The sequence below is a fragment of the Patiria miniata genome, unplaced genomic scaffold (assembly GCF_015706575.1).
Source record: "Patiria miniata isolate m_02_andy unplaced genomic scaffold, ASM1570657v1 HiC_scaffold_5, whole genome shotgun sequence".
NCBI classification, from domain to species: Eukaryota; Metazoa; Echinodermata; class Asteroidea; order Valvatida; family Asterinidae; genus Patiria; species Patiria miniata.
The window spans coordinates 12,372,578-12,396,202 of NW_024037072.1; the positions used below are offsets into that span (position 1 = coordinate 12,372,578).

The window sequence follows — 23,625 nt, forward strand, 5'->3', positions numbered from 1 at the left end:
AAAAAAATACAAACAGAAGCAACTGGCGTTACAATGATCATTCACATTTCCAAATAATGCAAAGAAAATATCAACGTACTGTCCAAGAACTTAAAAGGAATTGACAATCAACTCCATAGTCCTAGAATAGAGCTATTTAACTATATATAAGATATTATATCACTTAAGATTTAGAAATCATTTTGTGTAATTATAATATAACTTTAAATGGCTGGAATAAACACTTTGGTGTAAATATGTGACTTTTCCAAAAAGTATTGCACAATCATTAATCTGCTTTACGTAACTCAACAATCCGGCAGAGCTAAACCGCATTGTCCAACGATGAACGCTCATACGCCTGTCAAACTTAAAGTGGCATTACTAACGAAGGTAAATATAGATTGAAAAATATTCATGCCTTAATTGGAAGTGAGATTTACTGCAAAAATATAGTGTAAAGTAACACCATGTGGTATCGATACACTGAACCACTCTTATTGTAATAATGCAAGGTGTAATTTTAACACCACACCCTTTGCAGTGTAGTATACGAAGGGTGAATGGGAGAGGGAAACGTATGGTGTCTCCTTATAAATTTCGTCTTGCACATTAATGTTTTTCGAAATGTCTTCTATTGCCACAATTTGGACCCCACGACTGATTCCTGCTCCGTCCTTTCCCGATTCCACAACTATTTTATGTCAGTCCACAGCAAACTCCGTACATTGACGTTGTAAAGGCTGAGCATACTTAAAAGTAATAATCAAAATTAGAATTTAAGCTTGTTCGATATCCATTTCTTTCCAAACCGAAATATCGGGGGAAATATATCGCGACATCCGATATTATCGTGATGACGTCATTTTTTATACACCTAAGTTGTAAAAGTGGGGCATACTTAGAAGTTATAATCAAAATGTCACAATGATCTAAACATTGAGATAAACTGAAATAAGACATTAAAATTACTTATTTCTAGCGAGTGGAGTTCACTCCATTCCTGTGCAAGAAAAAATCAGCTCCGTCCCACTGAAAAGGACAATTAATATTAGATTTTGTTTTCTCGATCCAATAGATCGACCTTTCGCTGAGATTTTTGTGTCAAATTTCGATATAAAACTTCAGCGATTTTCAGCCTAAATCGTCCGGTCCTCTGTCTCATTATATGGAGATTTAGAGTGTGCATATACATCTTGTAAATAACGATTTATCAACACTCCACAGCTCAATTTCATGGCAGATTTAAATTCAACAACACGAACGATTTCTTGAAATTGCTTATTTTGCGGAATTCAACCAAAGATTGCAATTTTCCAGGGAAAACAAAGTACAAAAAGTGCACTAAAATATTTTTAAGCGAATCTAATGAACAAAATTAACAAAAAGACAAATGAATTCAATTAACATGTAGTACTTTAAACAATCGGTACTTCAACGTATGCAAAGCTTATTTTCCTGGAGCGTCTCACCAATACGATATACAACGTTTCTTTTTTTTAACACATTTTTTTCATCAACGTGCAATGCGTGTTAAATATCCGATGGTAGATTTCAGTAACTGTTATTTCAACAATCAACAAACATCACATTAAAGGGAATATACATCATTTGCTTTTGCTGTAATTTTCAGAAATGGATGGAGTAGGGGGGTTGGAAATATATAGCAAATATAGTTACACTGACTTTTTTGAGGTTTTGGGTTCGAAAATGCTATAAAAACCAAGAAAAACAATCATTTTCCCGTAGTCTGGTTCCCAGACTCCATATAAGAAGAAACAGAGCAGTTTACATACATTGGGGAATTGTAAGGTCAGGGAACCAGTCTAGCTGGCTTGTACCCGTTCATAGGTGTGTAATCGATTGCAAACAAGTGCGATGGTCAATTGGGGCCAGTATTTGAAGAAAAAAAACCAGTTTTTTTCAACGCTGGTCGGCCGACCAGCGTTGGAAATTGATACAAAAATACCACTTTTCTTGAAAATGACAGTATACCAGGTGCCATGATTTTACAGGATGCTTTACACTGTCATTCACTAACAGTCCAGCAAGGTATTTCAAAATGATTTGGTAGTTTTATTTTTTGATGTTTGCAAATGTTGTATTTTCCCTTTAATGAAAAATTGAAGTGCAGTTTTCTTTTACTATTTCCATGTCGTAAGAAAAAAAAGACCTACAGACTGCGTTATGACTGGAGTGACACTAAATATAAAAATCGTTGAAGTAAGAGAGCGTAACATTTTAATCCTTCGCAGAATCTTTTAAAGAGGCCAAATAAATCTTGCCTTTGAGAACGATTCGGCAACCATCAAAACGCTAAGCTCTCAAACTTCAACGATTTATTTTAATATCTTCTTTAAAAAAAATTGCATATGAGTGATTCTATACACTTGGTGTCCACTTTTTTTCCCATCCCTGTTACATCTGACATCTTTGAATTAATGATTCTGGATGCATTCCTTAATGCAGTCATCCTCCAAGAGTGATTATGAATAGCAAACCACCTACCCAAGAAATAAACAAAATGTTTGAAGTCATTATTAATGAAACTTGAACGACAAATGACGGAGAACCAAGGAAACAGGGACAGGAAAAATGTCACACTTTGGAACAAAGATTTATAGAATGACCTTTACAGGCTCAATACCGTTGTCCATAATATAAAGCAACAGTCCAAGGCATGGTTTAATGGTGGTCAACAATTCAACAGAAATCCAGAATTAATGTCTTGTACCACGTGGGATATATCAGGAACACCGATGTCATGATACATAGTTTATGAGGTCACCAGACTATATCCGAGGACGTAACGCTCCAAGGGTCGTGCTACACTCAACATATCAAGTTCTATCTGCTCGCGAATATTCGAGTATGCAGTCCTATCAGCTCGCGAATATTCGAGGAATCAGCTGTGTAGACTTTCATGAAATTCGCACAATTAAAGGCATAGGATCATTTAATTGTTATGCCTTGTGGTCGTTTCAAATAATAACACCACTCAAAATCCAAAGAAGGCTGTTCAAAACCTAACCTGTAGAAGTTTCGGCTCAGTGGAAATTACACTTTTCGCCAACAGTGTACAGTCGACTCTCGTTTATACGAACTCAGCTAGACTTAGCCAAAATGTTTGTGATGTTACAGAATTGTGTACTAAGTGGAGTGCTGGTCCAATTCATTGTGTACATAAATGCACAGTCAGGACCAAGGTTTTACGTTTGTGTAACCAGAATTTGTATTAATAGTGAGTTAGGAGATTCGTTTTTTCCAATCATAAAACGTGAAGATGAAAACAAAATGGAAAAAACAAATCTCCTAACTCATGTTATACCAACAATCCAGATGAACTTGTTTAAAGATTTGTATTAACAGTGTTATAAAAACTGTAAAATCATACACAACTTTGTCGTCACGAAACACACAACTCTTCCGTTTCTTGATTTCTTCCAAATGACAGCAAACCAGTTGGAATTATTTCACGGGATCTTTAGAACCAGTACGGTTTAATCCAACTAATTTTGTTTTAATAATAATTTGCTAAGTTACTTTCGGGATGAATGCAAATGACCATATGCCTTTTAAGTAGAAGAACTACTACTACTGATGTCTCGAGCGATGAAGGACCATTAACATACCAAATGCAGCTAACTATAATGTATTCCATCAACAATGTCAACTCTATGCTTTGGAAGTCGCTTAGTACATGATTAAAAGCCGGTGTATTCCAAAACAATAGTTCTATGTACATGTGATTCTTGAAATTATTTGGCAATCTGAAGAAAAAGGCACTGCGTTACGCGATAACATCGAAACTAACCCACAAACAACCAAACAAATACAAAACATACGTGACTACGATGACTTTGGTATGAGGTGATCAGAAACGTAACTTCACCCACTGGGCTTTGGTTTAGAGGTATGTGATTTTAATAAGCCATTTGCGAGTGACCTATGCCCTTATGAATTTAAATTTGAAAAAAGTCTGGTACACTGACTTGCTCAGAGTGATAACCGCAATATGGAGGTGGTTGCACAATTGAGAAGAAGCAGAATGCTTGGCACATTTTAACTTTGAATTCTCCAGACCAAAGACACTGTTGCTAATCACATGATTCAGGGCAAGCTCTTGCATAGTTACGTAAGAGACGCTCAGCACCAATAAATTGTTCACAATGGGTGAGAATGGCACAAAGACACCATACCATGCTGGAGCTTGCTAACATAAAGATTGCCCCCAGTCACATGATATAGTAAAAGTCTCTTTGGTCGGGAGAATGCAAAGCCTTGAACTTGCAAAGCATTGGATTAAGTCAGCATTCCAGATTTTATTCAAATTTAACTCGCAAATGGCTTATTGTCACCACGTGCTTTAAAGGTAGAGTCCATCATTTGTAATTTGTGCATTTTGTTCGTTTGAAGCAACAAAAGAGTTCAAAATCTAATGAAGGATACTGAGCAACTAACCTGATGAAGTTTCAGCTAAGCTTCAGCTGTACATTCCGAGAAAAACAGCATTCTAAGATCTCAATTTCAAATCAAAAGTTGCTGAATCATGTTTTGAATTGTTTTGAATTGCAACTATACGCGACGTCGCGCACTGATCCGACGAATTATAACAACCGCGCGCGCATGTGCGTCGTTCGAATACTTGTGCGCGCTGCGCTGAATAACAAAACGAACTACTAATTTAAATTTTCCTACGGTGCTTCTTAAGAATCACCGTTGGAAATGCCTTCTTTCGTTGATTACTTCAAAATGACAGCTTCCCAGAAAGAATAATTTCACAGGACGTTTAGTCTCCTTACTATCTTTCAACCAAGTTAGTTTTTCAACAATAATTACGCCAGTTACTTTTCGGATGGCTGCAAATGATGGACTCTACCTTTAAAAACAATTCAGACAAATGAAACAAGTTGATATTCAACTTGTGTAATTGGTTGGTGACACTATTCAGTGTTAGTCCTGGCTGCAGGCTTCGATCTGAAATGTCACGTACATCTTTAGTACTGCTGAAAAAAAATTGGAATAGAGGGCGCTATAACATTCCAGTATGATCCAAATCGGGAAGGAGAGAATATGCGTTACGTTTTGCGCTGCGATAGTTTGTGATTTTTGTTTTCAATCAGAAAAGTTGAAATACCGGTAAGGGACAGCATGCTACGTTGAACTTCTATAACTTACGATCGAGACATTTTTTGTGTAGATATAAAACATATAGGCCTAGCTCACCATTCTGGTGAAAAAATATATATATTCCATCTCGATTCTTTCAATAGATATTAAAGTCGGTTTACCACCGACCTTTATTATATCCCGACGTTTTAGGACTTCTCACCAACCTCTTCTACGTGTAGATGACGTCATGGGTCACTTTCAATCCCTCGTGTACAGATTGATAATGCCCAGGTCGTGTAGACGTTTCCAGAGGGCGTTCTCCGCATTGTTGTCGTGGTTGGCGAAGAATATATGCTTGGTGAATTTCTTGTCGTAGTAGTGCTCGGAAAACTTGGAGTAACTCCCCCCAAATCCGTACACGTTGACCTTCAAATGTGAAACAACACAAACACTTTATTAGGTCAATGAAATCACCGTTTAGCCTTGTTGGTTGGTATTAATAAATCTTTTGATTGCGATGTGTACATGTATCTTGTTTCAAGTATGGCTCTTACAACTCAGTGCATCCTATTCCTGTATTAATCTCAACTCCCTGCGTGGCATATACAGCAACGAGTAATGCAACGAGTAAATTCGTGTGTGCTCTCAACCGTGATCATATATCTATGGACATGTATAGCACGCTTATCTGGGAAACCGATCAAGGCGCCAGCATAAAATGATAAATAGCAGTAATTAGATCTGCATAAGGCTCTGCTCCACTAATCCTGTAGAGGGCGCTATAGAGCCAATTACAGACATATGGCGTGCATGCCGGGTTTACATCTGTGATGATCGTTTACCTATAGACAATGGCGCTCATGTGTAACGTTTTGGCATTTTTCTTTTATACAGTTGATGGCGTTATATACATGGCCATTATTTGTCAGGTGTGGAACAGAACATGTCCACAGACAATCTGCAAAACACTCTGTAAACAGGCAAACCTTGTCGTGCACCTTTCCAAGAACTGTTCGCAATTCATCAACCCTTTTTGAGGTCAATAACAAACATCGCTTCCCAATGCTGATCAGGCCATTCCCTTTTTTAAATTCGAACTTCGCACTGCATGAAGTTGGTGTGCATGACATAGATTAAGGGACTCAGGAAGGGACTGACATCCTGGATATGCAACGTTTTGGTCAGGCACTTTATAATATATGCACAGGAAGTGTATACCGTTTTCACAAGAGACACCAGTGTGCATACCGCTAAAATGTGGCAAGACACAGTTGTAATTGATAGTAAGCTAATCCTACCTCGTCACACGTGTGCAGAGCCAACAGCAACATGATAGCCCCAGTGGTTGGTCTGTGGACTGTTTTGTGCTGCGCCGTAGAATTTACCCAACTGAAAAATAGAAACGTGAAACACTTTCACTTCAATTATCATCATGCCTAATAGTCAAGACACGTTTGTTTCGTTTTAAAATAAGACCTGATATTTATTTATTTATTTTCTAATGGCTGATGGCCATTATAAAACATTCAAAAGTTATGTGCAACATGGCACCGACACCCATGAGTCAAACATTAACGTGACATGACACCGACATTCGTGGAAGTTTATTTTCAATTCTTGATCACTAAAACCATTAACGGCATATTGGATCATTTGCAATCATCCCCAAAATAACCGACCGAATTATTACCAAAAACCCTACTTGGTTTGAAGATCATACAGTTACGAAACACCATGTGAAGTTAAGTTCAGTCTGGCTTGCTGTCATTCCGAAGAAATCAAGAAATGAAGGTGATTTCTAACGGTCAGTCAAGTGACTGATTTTTGGAAATAAAGAGCGCTTTGCATGGACGAAATCGTTTTTCATGGTCAAAAGGTTGTGCATGTTTTTTTCACAGATTTCTTGAAAAGTGTAATATCCACAAAGCTGAATCTTCAGCAGGTCGTGTTCTGAACATTCTTCTTTGGATTTTGAGTGGTGTTATTATTAGAAACGAACAAAAAGTATTTGAAAAGCAAATGATCCTACATGACTTTGTATATGCCATCAAGATCTGTGCATATTTATAGCCAGGTTATGAAACATGCTTACCAATCCTAAAATTGCAATGTAGGTATGACTCACATAGATAACAATGTCACGGCACAATGTATGCAGCTCTGTACTTCATAAATGTCAAGGTGTTTTCCTACTGACGGCCAGTCCCTTTTGAACCCATTGATATAAATGGATTGGGAATTAAATATATGAACCATGCATGGGGCATGTTCCTAATATCCAAGTGCATACGAGAGATCGCTTAATACATTCCTGAACTGCAAATAAGCCTATCAGCCGATAAACCAATTTAGTTGGAAAATTAAGTCATACTGGAAATTGATTAACATTTCCTGAAATGCATTATTAAAGGTATGGGAAAGCTTCCTGGTATTAAAAGACTCTCCATATGCCAGTTTAGATACAGTGGAATGCCGCTATCACAAACATCGCAGAATCCACAGAAATTGTTCGTAATGTACTACATCACGAACTTAAATTTCATCTGAATAAGATCAACAAATACAGCGACCCACCTCCATTTGAGATATCTCTGGAAGTCCGGATGAACAAGTTTGACGTCTTCTGCTTGTAGGTTCTTCACGAAATTCGGTGGTGTCCTGGAACATAGATTGTGAGTCAGAGACCAAGCGTGAATTGAGGTATGAACCTTATCCTTGACCTCAAGTGGACATCTGAAGAATACCCTGATAAAAGCAGCTTATACAAATTCCTCTCATCAAGTACGTTTCTGTTAACCCTAAAAGGGCCAGGTTATTTTGACCATCTCTCGGGGGGGATGGGATTCCGCCCCCCCCCCCCCCCCAAGATCTCAGCCATCGAGTGACGACAAATTTTGAAACTCGGTACATGCATAGAGCAACTCTTCATAAACATACCCAAGAAATTTCATGACTATAAGTTAAAGGGTTTTGGAATTATGGCAAATTAATTATTCATATGTACGAATGGCAATTCTGCTCTGTGTACACGACGTATACGGGAAAATTCTGTTTTTACGGCGCGTAGTGCCGGAAAATTTTTATGTTTTGTGGTCCGATTTTTATGTTTTTGGTATCAAAAGATGCACAAGGCTCGAGGCTAAAAAGTCATAACAGCTCGGGTCGCGAAAAAAAAATTTTCAAGGTTTTCGCGGAAAAAGTTGAGGGGGGGGGGCGGATTCCGCCCCAAGGGCGTTAATACTTACGTGCCGTATCCTTTAACAAAGGTAAAAACTACATTCATAAATACCTAAGACAGTTTACCCATTCCTACTGGTCGAGAGCCCGTCACGTGGCCGGTTTTAAACGGTTGATAACGCTTTTTTCCGGTGTCACATGAAATTGACTCCTATGAAATCCTGTGCCTTTTTCCGTTTTATTGGTTGAACGTTCACAATCCTCACGCAGACATGCGCAATACTACCAGTGATTCAGTATTTCATAGTCCTATATGCACAATACACCGGCACAGCTGCGTTCTGCGCTACGTCGCGCAGTACGCGAGTACCAATCTCCATATAAGGCTTTGTTTACGAGGGGGACATACCATAGCCTAATATAGAAAGAGGGATGTTTCGAAAAACATGAAGTAAAAATAATTGTTGAACAAAATCGTTGGACATTTGTACTTTTGACTTGTTTTGACATTTGGACCGAACAGTTTTGATTTATGGACCTGAAAAGGTTCGGCTCGGGTACTTATCAACATCCAGACTCCAACCGGTCTTAAACAGAGTGTTTAAAACCGGCCAAGCACACATTTATTCCCTTATTAATTAAGGCTTACATCTCTGTTATTTCTGCAGTACATTCTTATACATGTACTTCACCTTGTCAAAAGCGCTTTTAAATACTAATCCACCGAAAAGTTCATTGTACTTTGCACTTTACAAGTGGGAGATACTAAAATGGTTGAAACTTGATTGATACGAAAAGAATCTGATGATTGAGTTATTACCTTCTGTACTTGTCAGCGCTGCGCGGAGCTGGCCTATTGTTCAATACAGCATTCAGGTAACTGTAGGTCCAGTCATTGTCGGCAAAAAACACGTAGCGAATTCCCTGAGAAACAATAGAATTACAATAGAAAGGTTTCCCATTAAGGGTTGTGTGCTATGGAGACATTAATAACGTACTAGATAAACGTTCATGACAATCATGGGGATAAAACAGCTGTCCTGGCATCCAGCTTATTATAAATATGGTAAATAAATATTTTACTGTGTTTTGCCTTCTTTCATTTCTAAAAATACAATCAATAATAGTCTGTAAATAAGTCAACCGTGACTGTTCCCATGACATGACACCACTCTTTTAACATCAACTTACAAACATATAGAACGTTCATTGATATAGTTATTGTTTTCTTTAGGTTATGTCCTGTATTGATCCAATACCAATGGTCCCAGAATTTTTTTATTGTTTTTTTGCTTTCCTGTTGGGAAGTCATTTGATTTAAAAGAATGAGTGAATGTGAATAGATCCTGTACATACAATATTTCTATTGTTTTAGACACTGTGACCTGGACCTTTCGGCCGCAAATGCAATAGGCTTCTTAAGATTACCAAGAGCAATCCATAAACCAAATTTGATTTGTTGGGTAGGTAATTTACCATTCATAATTACTCTTGGAAGAAGACTGCATATGGAGCGCATCAGAGTTATACAAATCACGGATGTCAGATGTAAAAGGAACAGGAAAAAAGGTGGACCCCAATTTTTTTAGAATGACTCATAATTGAACATGAATAGTGAATTGCTTTACCTTTTCGTACGGTGGTTCTTTGAAACCCAATCGCCCTCCCCCTCGTAAAGAGTTGGAGAGAGTAACCATGGTAAAACAATAAAATGACGTTTTAGTACCAAGGTCTTCCTCGTAGCCTTTAGTTAGAGCGACATTCACCCTGTAGGGACAAAAAGGGGGGGAAAATCCAGAACAATATTTTCATTCACATTTCATTAAAAATCCAGAACAATATTTTCATTCACATTTCATTTCACTTTTTCCCTATCTACAAAATAAGGTGATCGAATTACAATATGAAGCATTATTTTTAATATGTTGACCAAGAGTTGTTAAGTTACATTATAAACATTGGAGATTCTGGTAAATGTATGCTGAAAAAAAGCATTGTTTACCCCAAAATAATCACGTGAAATCGTACAATTCTATTATACGATCATTTTGACAGCTGATAATACGCACACAAATGCTTGTACATGTACATGTAATGCAGTATCATTTGTCATTATAATGAATAGAAAAATAAACTGTGCTGAAGCTGACACAGTGTTTGCCCAATTTCAATCAGATTGATTTATCAAAAGGAAAAAGCTATCAGCCTAAGCTACGTGGAGGTGGAGTTGTCAAGGAAACGCTGGTTACAAACGCAAATCTGCGGCGAGCAACAAAACGACAAAATCCCCTTGAAATATTAATGGAATAGTGCATCCGGTAAATGTAAAAAATATTGAAACAATGCATTAGGCTTAACTGCATGACGTCTATGGTATACAAAATACATTATTAATAAATAAATACGAGAAACTGATATTGTCTTTTTGTTTCCATATTTAAATCCCTGTTCAGTAACTGGGTTCAATAATAATCTATCAATCATTTAGATGTGTTCATAACCGGCATTTTGCATATTTGACCACTTAATCTCTTTAAGATCCTTAAATCAACGTCAACCGAGGTCAAGTAAAAGGTTGCAAAATCTCAGATGATTTGTACAGCATGTTCGTGGAAGTGCGTTGCCCTTAGTATTACGCGTGCACTCGACCTCTTATAATAATACATGGTCTTCCGTCAACATTAATTCCGGTGAAATAAACGTAACATACAACGGGTGGTATACCGCATTATTTTTGTTGCAGAAAACATGCACCTCCCCCTCTGTTTTTCATGTTCTTTTCCAACAAAACCAATGAACCTTTACTCTCAAAAAACATTCATGCTGGGAGACGATAAGTGCATTCTATAATAACTAGCATGAGCTGGGCTTAGATTTCATTAATGTTCCACGTATGCATTGCATACCACACATGTAAGTAGTAATAACTTGCAGTTTAATTTCAAGAAATAAGCTGAGGAAGCTGGTTCTATTGATTGTCCCGTCTGAACCCCCCAGGGTATGCGTGGGTCACACAAAGGTTGATGGTACATGTATTCATAGAAAGGGGATGATGGGGACACTTTTAAGCGACATACCAGACAAAAATATGGATTGATAGTTTAACAATATGTTATAATTTAATAGTTAGAGGGTCTGCAGGCGATGTATAGCCGTGATGGGGTCTACCATATCTCGTTGGTTTCGACCAATGATGTCAAAAGAGAAGAGGGTGTACATGTAGGTATTAAAGGGTCCATGAAATTAATTTTACTTAGGAACACATTTTGTGCAACTTTCTACTTCTCTTAAATGTATGAAAACTATTTGACATCCCTTTTTAGCTTAATTTTATTGAAAAGTGCACTTCTTCAAACATTTAAAATTTTCTTTTTTTTTTCTAGACAACTGAGGGGACGGTTGCTGTGATTTAATTTTAGGAAGACACTGTTCATTTTAGGACTTTTCTGTCCAAATTGTGAACTCTAAAATTTGCTCATTGAATATATTTTTATAAAAATGTAAGAAATTTTGCTCGTTGGCTTACTGCCATGTACTGACACAACAACGAATCACCAAAGAAAAGAAAAATTCATGACAGCAAAATATCTAAATTTCTGGCAAGTTTTGGTGTTGAAATAGCTGTAACATTGCAGGTTTCTGCCTGAAATGACATCACAGTTTTGCTCATGAATATGGAGATTTGCATTATCATAAAAGCAAAAAAGGCACAAAAATACCTTTGAAGAATGTCAAAACGAAAATTGAAAATAACGTTGAACGGGATACAAAATGTGCATTTTCAAAGATTGCATTAAAAAAAAATACATTGCAAGGGCTTTTTAAAGTTTAAGTGCAGCAGCATTTTCCGTTTAAAGTCCTTCATCTCTATTTTTAAATGTCCCCGAGCCACCGACTTCTTTCCTGAATACATGAACTCAATCACCAAACAATGAAGAAATTCAGACGCCCCAAATTACTTTATGAAACAAAACAAATGTCACAAAACCTGTCATGGGAAGCATTCTGAATTCTTGATTCATTATTGCCAAAATGTGTAAACCATTCAACAATTCCCGACTACAATTTGTTTTTATACCTGCTTATGACATCCTTAATAGCGAAACAGAAGGGCTGTTACGACATGTAAATGAAAACAACTCGTTATAAATAGCAAAACCGCTCGTTATAAAAGGAGTTACTGCAAATACCTGAAGACGTAGTCATGTGCGTCAATCTCTTTTCCCTTTTTGGATCCGTTCATCATTCCACCATTCCCGATGACTGCACATCGTGTACACCCTACATCCTTAGGTATAAAGCCCTCCACAAACCGATCGTCAAACATGTACCGGTTGTTGGGCGTGTGGAGAGACTTTAAAGCTTCAGAGAGTTCTGTTCAATAGATTTAACAGAAGAAATATTTTGGTATTTAGCTACTTAAATGGCAACTCGTTTGATCGGACCAGAAGCCTTGACGAAGGCTTCAATATTTGAAGGAAATGGAAACTAACTGCAAACATTCAAAAATGAAAGTGTCAAAATATTATGAAATATCCTACTGGATTGAAAGTAGATAATAGGATGAAGCATCCTATGAAATCATTGCACGAGGAAAAAAAATGTGGAAAATATCTAATGAGCTGAAATTATGGCAGGTTAGTTTTTAGTTAATAACATGCTTTAGAATCATTGTATTGTTTTCCTTGAATCGGCAACAATGCATTTTATTTTTGCAAACGATGTCCATCATACCTTTAAGTCGAAACGTTGAAACACTATCTTGTTCCACTTCATACCGTTCAACAGTTATTTCAATCTCAATAAAACGTTACTCGGATCTTTTATATTGGGTTTCCGCAGAGAACACCAACGGACTGTTTTGTGTTTATCATAACTCTTGACTGTTCACAGGAATATGCTGTTTGTTCGAATTCAGAAAACCCACCTAATTGGTTGTGCATGCAATGAGTAACCGCATTAAAAAAAAATATTCTTAAATTCCAAAAATGCCTCGCGAGTCTGGCACACATTTTGTGGTGAAACGGTTTCTGACAAAGCATTCAGTAGGCTGGGTCGCATCTCCAATCAAAGTTGCAGTCAGCCTCGAATGAGCATAGCTCATGATCTAGAACACCAGACATTTATACAGTTTCGACTAATACTTCATTAACGTGACTTCGTTGAGTGTTGAAAAATATTTGTGTTGCTATCGTAATGCATTTAAACAAAGCTTAACCTATACACGAAGTAATAACTTCTCACCTTTTTCGTCCATGTCTTCCCAGCCGTAGATGCCTTTGAATTTCGACAACCGCTGGTACTCGTTATGGCTGAAATGATCGTCGTACATAAGTATAGGTACTTCTGGTAAAAACTTTTGGTTTGATAACGGCTCTTGCAGCATTTTCTTTCGTACTGTTGTTGGACATCTCTGTAAGTTACAGGTTAAAGCAAACGTCAATTATTCATGAGTGTGTATCTGTAGAGTGAATTAATTTATTCTGGTAAACTTTTCCTCGTGAAAACTCCCCTTTAAGTGACTTTTGTGGGATAATAATGTTATCTTGTTTTAGTTGACATCGAAGGAAACAAATAACCAAAAATGACACAAATACGACATTTCATGCTCTACGCAAATACGAATAATAATGTAATTCAAATAACATACTCGTTACGAATACGAATGATACATAAATACGAATAACATGCTCGACACGAATAATAATATATTCCTTCAGTGAAAGCTCAATCGTGTATGTAGACATGTTAACTTCCCCTTCGCTTGCTCTGAAATTATTATTCCAATCACTCGCGAGAGAGGCCATAATTTCAAATTAATGAATGGCAATAAAACAAATTCTCCATCGAACATATCCAGTGGATTTATTTTCTTGTTTATTTCAAGAGACTCCAATCTCACTCAATATTTTATGATGCATATGGACCTGTTTCTAGTAAATTATCTTATCTAATTAAAGATGTATGCGCACGTCGGGTTAATATTCTTTTACGACTTGTACGATCAATCACATTTAATGTCTGTTACATTTATTGTCAGTATGGAGAAAACAACTACCAATTAAAACCAAATCTTGATTACAACAAAATGTAATGACGCTTACTATCCATAAAGCCAGAATAGTGTATGTAACTATCTACTTCACAATTTTCTACGAAGTATAATCGTTTTCACTTATTTGTTCATGCTTGCTATTGATCGTACGGTTTATTACGAATAATATATTATGAATATCATTCGAATACCGAATTTTCTTGACGCATTAAAGGGCCCATGCAATGTAATCTTTTATGCAATCCTTCAAAATGTACCTTTGTGTCCCATTTAACCTCATTTTCAATTTTCCTTTTGCCATTTTTAAGGGCATTTTAGTGCCTTTGGGGTTTTTATGCTAATGCAAATTTTGCATATTTATGAGCAAACGTGAGCAAACTTTAAACAAACCATTGGAACAGACAACCCCTAAACTAAACAGTGTCTTCCTGAAGTGACATCACAGCAACAGCGCCCTCGGTTGTCCGAGAACGCAAGGAAATTGTTTAAAAAAATGTTTAAAGAAGTGCATTTTTTAATACAATTAACCAAAAAAGGATAGTTTGCATACATTTGAGAGGAGTAATAAGTTGCACAAAATGTGTTCCCATGAAAAATTAATCTTATGGACCCTTTAAGCTTCTACAAGTGCGTATTATACGGTATTCGCTAATGACCTCTCGCACAATAATTAGTTTCGCTTCAGCTGACACACACTGCGCCGGGAAAAAAACGTATCTACATGTACATTCAGTGATACTTTCACTTCCGATGATCGTTATCTCAATGCATTTCCTCATAAATACATGTATATTGAAATATTTTAACATTTGTCTACTTACTCTGGCCGTGGGAAATTTTCCACAGTGATATCAAACTTTTGTGATATCCTTAACTGCATATCTTACAGTATTGTGTAATTCCATAGGAATTACCGTAAAGCTTAAATCATTAGGAATAGACAAATATATGTACGGAATTGGAATAATATTATACGATACACCCCAAGAACTTTAGGAGGAAATTGAGGTGAAAGTGTATACTTACCAAATAATTTAAAAATTGACTATCGCGAACAAACTCCTTTTCGTCTGAATACCAATGCGTCTCTTTTAGTCTCGCCCTTTGCCGAATGCTATTTAAAAATGTTTCTCCATAAGAGCTGTTTGGCGGTTGACTTTGTGAAAACCTCTCAATGCGTGAAAGAGTTCTGTTTTCATTCAGGGCAGATTCTTCACTGCTCTTTGGTGAAAAGTCTAAGGCTTTGTGAAGAATTCTTTGTAAAACGTTGGTTCTTTGGGTACTGGAACTGAAAGAGAAAAAAACCCAATAATTGGCAATAATTGTTCAAATCTGTTGACATATCAACAACAATAGAAACAACAAATAACAGAATCAGTATCCTCATTTTATCATCAACTTGGAAACTAATTCTTAAAATGTCACATACACAACATTTGCAAACATCAAAAAACTATACCAGATTATTATGAAATACATTACTTGCGTAATACCCTTCTAAGTGAATCATAGTCTCAACCATCCTGTGAAATCATGGCACCTGGTGTGCTGTCATTTTCAAGAAAAGTGCATTTTTGAATCAATTTCCAACGATGGTCGGCCGACAATCGTTGAAAAAAAACCCGACTTTTTTCGAACACTTCCCACAATTTACCAAATTAAGTTGGTCCACTTTTTTGGCGATCGGTTGCACATCCATGAACGGGTGCAAGCTACTTAGTATGGTTCCCTGACCTGACATTGTCCGACGTCTATAAACTGCTCTTTTTCGTTCGAAGTATAGGGTTAGGGAACCAGACTTCAAGAACATATTTTTCTTGGTTTTTCCAGCATATATGAACAAAACACCAGTGATACTGATCTGTAAATTCTGATCAGTTATGATCGGTTATGTTTTGCAATTTTGTTATATATTAAAATCATTTTGAGTTTCTGTTTTCCAATTACCTTTGGCCTGATCCATTGTTATATATTGCTTGTACAGTCAACGAAGGCAAATGAGCCACGTAGTACCGTACAGCCAGAGAGCATATGGTTACCAAAAACAGGGTAAGGAGACCTTTGCCAACACTAAAGAAAAGAGAAAAAAACAGTATTAGAACCAAATAAAACTGTATGTACATCATCTCAATGGTGTTGAAATTGACAAGATAAAACAATTTATTCAGCAAAGATTTTTGAAGGTATAGTTGCAGCGAGTGGTGGTAGATATCTGAAACTGAAAGGGTCGATGAAATGATTTTTTCTGAGGAACACATTTATGTTCAACTTTCTAGTCCTCTTAAATGCATGAAATCTATTTGACATCCCTTTTTGGTTAATTATATTCAAAAGCGCACTTCTTTAAGCACTTAGAATGTTCCATGCTTTTCCGGACAACTTAGGGCGTTGTTGCTGTGATGTCATTTCTGGAAGACACTGTTCAGTTTAGGGGTTTTCTTTTTTTGTGCTGAAATAGCTGGAACATAGAGGTTTCTGCCTGAAATGACATCAGACTTTAACTCATGAATATGGAAATTCGCATTAGCAGAAATACCGGAAAGGCACCAAAACATCCTTGAAATGGAAAAACGAAAATTGAAATAATGTCAAGTAGGACATAAAGGTGCATTTCCAGGGATTGTATTAAAAAAAAAATTCAAATGGCCCTTTAATGCAGTATCACAAACTTTCGGAAAAGACATTTATTTTGTGATATATTTCATATTCATGTATCATATATTTTGAACAAAATGTATGCATACAAGAGTTAAAGTGAAACTACACGAGTTTTGATTTAGTGAAGCTTTAGGAATGGCAGTCAGGTTACACATCGTAATGACTTCCTAAACTTCAAGCTACTATAGTACAAATAAAAACCGAAACTCGCTTTACCAAACAAAATCTACCATTTGAGAAAAAGAAAACATGCATGTATAAAGTCCATCAAGTAAACTTTGATTCCACTTGCAAATACAAAGACAAATAAAAACCACATGCCAACATTTTTAATACCTTAGCAAAAAAACTTAGAGTAGAGATAGGGCTGTGCGTCGGAACCGGGTAGACAAGTACCCGACCGCTGATTTCAGAAAACAATTCCAGATTATGGGATGGGTACCCGTAACAAACTTTACAAATTACTTAGTAACTTCGCAAACAATGAAAAGGAAAGGTTTTGCATGCCCACCAGTTTTAAGTAATTTTCAAAATGAAAACCAGGCTACAAGGAAATGTGCATTTTAAAGTTGCAAATCCTTCCACCCCCAATGACTGCCTTAAAATGCATCTTGCTGCACTGATGCACCGATGTGATGGTTCTTTCGTGTGCACCTTTATGAATAATCTGAACAGCAACTCCCAGGATTTGAATTCTAGGGTTGGGTTTCTTTTACGGTTACCCGGGTACCAGTGTTTTACTTCAATAAGGTACCCGGTTCCCGTAAGTATGGGGACAACACTCCTCCAAATATTCTCCCCAAAAATAAATAATAAACAATTTTACCAATTCAAATGGGCAAACATTGACAAAGAGAGTCTAGTTCATGGTCTTGGTTAATAGACGACATGAAGCGCCCAGTGTGGTACCTCTTATCGAATCCAAGACTGAAAATCTTCAACTGAATCAGCATGATAGCGTGGACTTTAAAGTAAATATTAGACATTCTGCCCGTATCAAGCGGGGAACGGACCCTTGTGAACACAGCAACGGATTAACTATCATTAAATATCAGCCTATGATTTGGTAGCAACATATAAAGCGCCTAGTGGTATGCTCTTAAATCAAATATGTGCATGGAAAGAAGGCAATCTATTGAATCAGCATGTCGGCGTGGTGGTTAGGTAAATATTTGTCCCTAAATGCCCGTTTCGAGCAGGGAAACGAATCCATGTGAGCCTGTCACCAATGTTTGACAATGGATTTGGGTTCAACGTATGACGCCCCAGTGGTATCTTCTGAAAATGCATGGGCAGAAGTTCATATGATGGAACAGCAGGTTGGCGTGGGCCTGACTTAGTATCAGATATCATGCATGAATCCCACATCAGAATGGTAAAGCTTCATAGCAAAATCGAGGTCAATGCCAAGGTCAAACGAAACATCCAAAGATTGCCAACCGCTTAACGCCACTTCATGGTTACTTCTGATCACAGAGCAAGGAACAGACCTTCGGCGGAAAAAAATGGTGATCGAGTGATATGATATATGAAACAGTCGTTGAAAAATGTATTACATGCAAATATTCTTCCATTAATGCAGTTAATCAATGATGGCATGCACATTAAAATGAGGAACATGTCCATAAAGGTTATCGGTATAGAGAGGATACTCCCTCAGGAAAACAATAGGTTCAACAGAGACGGAAGACAATTTTCACAAGATAACTCACAATTCAGAGAAAATAACTTCAAGTCAAAATGGATGCCACATTTTTAAAGTCTGAGTTTGAAGATGAACTGATTTTCAGTATCGAGTAAATAGCGAGAAATTGAAATGTCAGATGGTGCTGTCGGTAGTGCATTCACTTAAAACCGGAGAACAAATATTTTTGAGCAAGCAGACCGAGACGCAGGTAGTCTAAATCCTCTGGATTCTCTCGAGACATGATTGAAAGCCAAGTGCACCTAGAGACTAACGCACGGTTGATCCAGTTGGCGTGCCCACAGAGACCATACGAGACAGCTCATAGTACCGTTAAGCATGAATTATTAGTGAGCTACCTCACGCCATATGCCAGCAGGCGAAGCTCCATCCCGAGCCAGGAATCTATCGCCATCAAGATGGTTCCACCGTATGCACGAGTGCACAGACGCACTCACACGTTGCTTGCACTTAAATAGAAAAAAAAAACCAAGCCCAGAGCCACAGCGGAGAAACCCCAACCTACTTATTCCACACCCGGGTTTAAAGGAACGTTAGACAGTCGCCTCATTTTTAAATATCACATTTTACACCTATCGTCTGCTTGGAATTCACAGAACGTGTCTCGTAAAATTGCATTCACGCGCTATGTGTGTAGAATTCCACGGCGGTCTCTGTCACAATATCTCTGACGGCGATGCCACAGCAGGGCGATTCGTTCCCGAGGCAGATAGAGAAAACGTATTATTTTCGGGTAACCTATACTTACGATTTGAGATGTCACCATTATATTATGAAGACAGTTTTCATGAGACATGGGCATTCCAGGATGATGCACGGTTTGTCATTATAATTAGAAAATGGGTCAGGTTGAATATAAGGTGTGAATACTGTGGGGGGGGGGGGGGGGTGAACGGCAAAACGGTGTGCAAAACGGCACATGGTTTAGTATAGGCTTCATGCATACACTATGCACAGTGTTCATAAGCTTCATTCGATACGATTTTTATATGGATGTCGGGTTGGTGGAAATGTAATAGCAACGAGCAACTTCCTATTATAACACTAATCTAACTTTTTTTATTGTTTTTTTTTACTAGAACGCGAACGGTGCAAACTGTCATTCAGTCTGTGACACGATCATTTGAAATGTAGTGTAAAATACCACAAAAAATTAGCAACAAAACACACTGTTTTAGTTTGAAAATTCCAATTCGAAATGTGGTAATTCAAGTTTTTGAATGTTCAACAAAATTAGAAGGTTTACAAACATTCTTCACAAATAGTTTAATACAAGCTAAAATTCCAAAACGATATATCTGTTGGCCCGTAATAGTCAATCTTGGATGTCTTCAAACTACGGCAATATTTGTATTATCTCTTCTACACTTCATGGGCAACTGATGCAAACGCGTGTGCGTCCTATCGTCCAAACTCAATATGATATACAATAATACAAATGGTCAACACTGGTTGACCCAAGCGCAAAACCGTTGTTGCGCAAATAGTTTCCATTTGCAAAGTAAACAATGGCTATACAAATATTTACACAGCCGTGAATTTTCTGAACTGGAAGACTTGTAACTTCATAGTGTCATGCTATATAAAACCATCGTATATTTATTTTTGGTCGGTCTCCATTTTTTCTTGTTGATCAAGTAATGTAAAATGGCAATTTTGTTTGCTGGTCCCAGAGTCCTCTTTATATACCTGTCTAACTGAATGACTAACGGACTCTCTTTAAGTCTCACCTTGAATCGAATATTTGGCTCAGGTTTACTACACTGTAAACATGATGCGTAGAGTTCTAAAATACTTTTTGGTACCCACTTTTTCATGCTTTTAGTCTAAGATATGTTTAGATTTTTTTGCACACCATGATAGCCTGTTACAGTTACGTAAATTTTATATTTTGCAGATCGTTGTTCTGCGAGAGGTGATTAAAAAAGAGTGAACAGGTGTGTTTTAGCCCGCTGAATTGAACCCGAAAAGCCATTTTTATGTATTTTTAAGATTTATGCTGGATGGTACTAATGGGCTTTTGTACGATGCTTAGGCCTAAACACAGACATCCATAAATCTAAACATGTCTGGGATTCAAACATGTGAAAAAAGGGGCTACAGTTAAGCGTGGTTTTCTTTAATGTGGGGTCCGGTTGCAGCACTTTAATCTCGTACGGCTCAAAACGATTAACTTGAAACTCAAATTCTATTATTTGTACAAATGGCATGTGTAACGTACAAGTGCGTTACAATACCTCCGCTAAAATAAGTCCCACTTCAGAAAAGAAATAGCGTTTTTGTGAATCCCCCCCCCCCTTTTTTTTTAACCGATTTTCAACGTTAATCATGTTATGCTGATAAGGTTCCAATTAAGGAAGTCTCTAATTTGTTAAATCAATTGATGGCTCGATGGAAATTGCGAATTGTGTGAAAAAGATCCACACATTTCCTCCTTGTAACTTGTATGCAGTAACACGCTAAACTCCAAACACAACCGATTACTTCCGGGTACACAGGAAACATGAGGACATGTTGAAACCGGCCAGTTTCATTGAAATCTTCGTGCCGTCATACAACCTTACACGAACACAATACATGTAGTAGGGGAATACTCAGAGATTTGTGAATCCAGGAATCAATGTCAGCCAAACAACCATGAAAATTTACCGAGGAACTAGTGTATGTAGGCCTATATATCATATTGCCAAATCGAACAAATTATATTTTTCGACCTATAAATGTAGGTCTACATTTCACAATTCATATTATTATATTCTTATAATGTCCCCTTCAAATCCAAATGCACGGGCGAATTCTCAATGAAAAATAATGGGAAAATTTGTACAAAGTCTATGGACTATGGAGAGTCAGGAAAATTTTGTGTTTCCTAACAAAATTGGAAATATTTCTCAGTCCCAGTTTCATGTCTTATCATCATTTCTGCAATGAGTGACCTTCAGTGCGATGATATCTGAAGAAAAAGTGGGGTCATTTTGCAACATCTTTTTTTCCAAATTAATGCTTTAATAACCTATCCAATTATGTGAGCTAAGACTTACAAATGATGAACGATATGGCAAGATAGCTCAATACTACAGACAATTATAATTCTATAAAAGCAATCAACAAAACCGCGAGTTAGAAATATGGGTTTCTAGAAACACAACAAGTATTTACCACCAAGTCGATTTATGTACGTATTTTTTCCATGATCTTCAACTAAGATACGTACGGCAAATATTGAAACAATGAAGCATGGTTTGTCATAATAGTCCCATGATTTCCAAATCGGTTTTTTTTCTCCAGGATACATATGTTACGTACATATGTTACAGTCGTCTTGAATTAGGCCTATATTATTGCCCTGCCAACTTTAATCCATGCGCAGTGCATCATAATACAGCGTATCATGAACCATGTGTGTTTTTTTCTCCATCATGAACCACAGAACGTATAAAGTTCAAGTTATATTACTGTTGAACACTTACCGCGTTGTTGGGATCGCCATGGCGTGCATTCGCTATTTTCCAGACGATCACAGCACAATAAAAGCCACTCCTAGCTGTCTGTAAACAGCATACAGGTATAAAAATGAATGTAGACGGCTGTCGTTGTTAGCTTGCGATCAATTCATGACCAGCCATTCTTGCTGACTCTCTTGCGTTTCCTTCCGTCTAGCACACGGTGCTGCCCGGTAGGCTAGCTGCATGTGGTACTCGGTCTTTTCCGCGGACATGCACACATGGTCTGGTCACAGAGTAATCTCAGAAATAATGCATAATTCGTGCTGTTAATGATACGTCCTAGCCTACTGGCAAAACGGCTTTTATTCTTTTCTCTACCTCCGAGACCGGCTTGCTTCAATCGCCAATTATTGAGGCAATAAAGACGACATCTGTAGTGTACTGCATCGGCCTGTTCTTGCTACCATTCTGTTGACATTGTTGTTAGTGCTGAGAATGAGATCAGTACCAACGTCAAATATCGATTATCGATATTGTGGTTCCAAGATCTCACGGTCCAATGACGGTCCACATAATTAGAATTAAAAGCATTCATATTTATTTACATCGACACTGCTCGGATAAAATTAACCTTCAGCATCTACCCTACTTTAATATCTTATCTCTGCATGATCGGTAACAGCATATGACCACAACACATCTACGTCCGGGGACACGGCAGTGCCAGCGCTGGTGTAGGAACTGATGTTAAATTATTGTTATCGTGTAATGGTTCGGCACTCCGGTGCGCGCACACATTCAATACTAGTTGTCATACTCAGCTATACAGGCCTGATGATGGTGTGGCTCCTTGTGTTACTGTACTCACACACACTTGTACTTCTCTCATCATGAGTGTGTTCCGTGAATAATTCGTCTTTGTCGAGTCCTGTCTATCTAGCTCCCGGAGCATTGTGACCGTGCAGATTCTTGCTAGCTGCTGATGCTTCCGTAAAATATATGCACAATTTATTTGTGTGCAAGTGCGACGCGTAACGCATGAGCAACCATCGTAGATACGGACTGGAACCTTGACCCTCAATTCTAAAGATACACGTAAGATCGTAATGGACCTTTGGACCCATACTAGACTGCCCTCTTATTAGACTGGCTTTATAGTCTGTCTACGGTGGTAGTCTAAGTCGAATTATGCATGCCTGTGCAGCGCATTATTGCAAAAAAAAAGCAATATGTATAGATGTTTGCAGAACAGGGGAAAGCAAGAGGATAATCTAATTGATGAAAAAACCTTTAATAAGCTTTTGAAAACGATAGCACTTTTTAAACAAAACTTACTAAGATAAAGCCTTATCAGTGGACTTTTAAAATGGCTAGATTCCGTTTGGGCTACGATTTACAAAGTACAAGTTATGACAGTGAAAACGGTGTCCAAAAAACTGTTCGACGGCCATCATTTTATTTGAAATGATTCTTTTCTAACCCAACTTCAAAGC

At 37.5% G+C, this 23,625-nt stretch overlaps 1 protein-coding gene across 1 annotated transcript; it reads right to left on the bottom strand.

Annotated features, from left to right (window-relative positions):
* Positions 1 to 2,061: 2,061 nt before the first annotated feature.
* LOC119741152 (alpha-N-acetylgalactosaminide alpha-2,6-sialyltransferase 2-like) lies at positions 2,062 to 23,197 on the bottom strand. Its single transcript, XM_038216849.1, has 11 exons — positions 22,157 to 23,197; positions 16,271 to 16,393; positions 15,350 to 15,611; positions 13,513 to 13,681; positions 12,459 to 12,642; positions 9,897 to 10,035; positions 9,089 to 9,192; positions 7,666 to 7,749; positions 6,390 to 6,480; positions 4,859 to 5,517; positions 2,062 to 4,343 (listed from the first exon to the last, which is right to left on the bottom strand). The coding sequence occupies exons 1-10, from the start codon at positions 22,183 to 22,185 to the stop codon at positions 5,350 to 5,352; spliced, it is 1,353 nt and encodes a 450-aa protein (XP_038072777.1). The 5' UTR covers positions 22,186 to 23,197; the 3' UTR covers positions 2,062 to 4,343; positions 4,859 to 5,349.
* Between the last annotated feature and the right edge of the window lie 428 nt (positions 23,198 to 23,625).

What these genes read in the sequence shown, in the direction of transcription:
- LOC119741152 (XM_038216849.1), bottom strand. Translation starts at nt 22,185, where the DNA reads ATGCACGCCATGGCGATCCCAACAACGCG. An exon ending in GCACATGACTACGTCTTCAG is followed by an intron (nt 10,036 to 12,458) that starts GTATTTGCAGTA and finishes TTGTCCCTACAG; the next exon opens with GGTGAATGTCGCTCTAACTA. An exon ending in CAGAGATATCTCAAATGGAG is followed by an intron (nt 6,481 to 7,665) that starts GTGGGTCGCTGT and finishes TCTATTTTTCAG; the next exon opens with TTGGGTAAATTCTACGGCGC.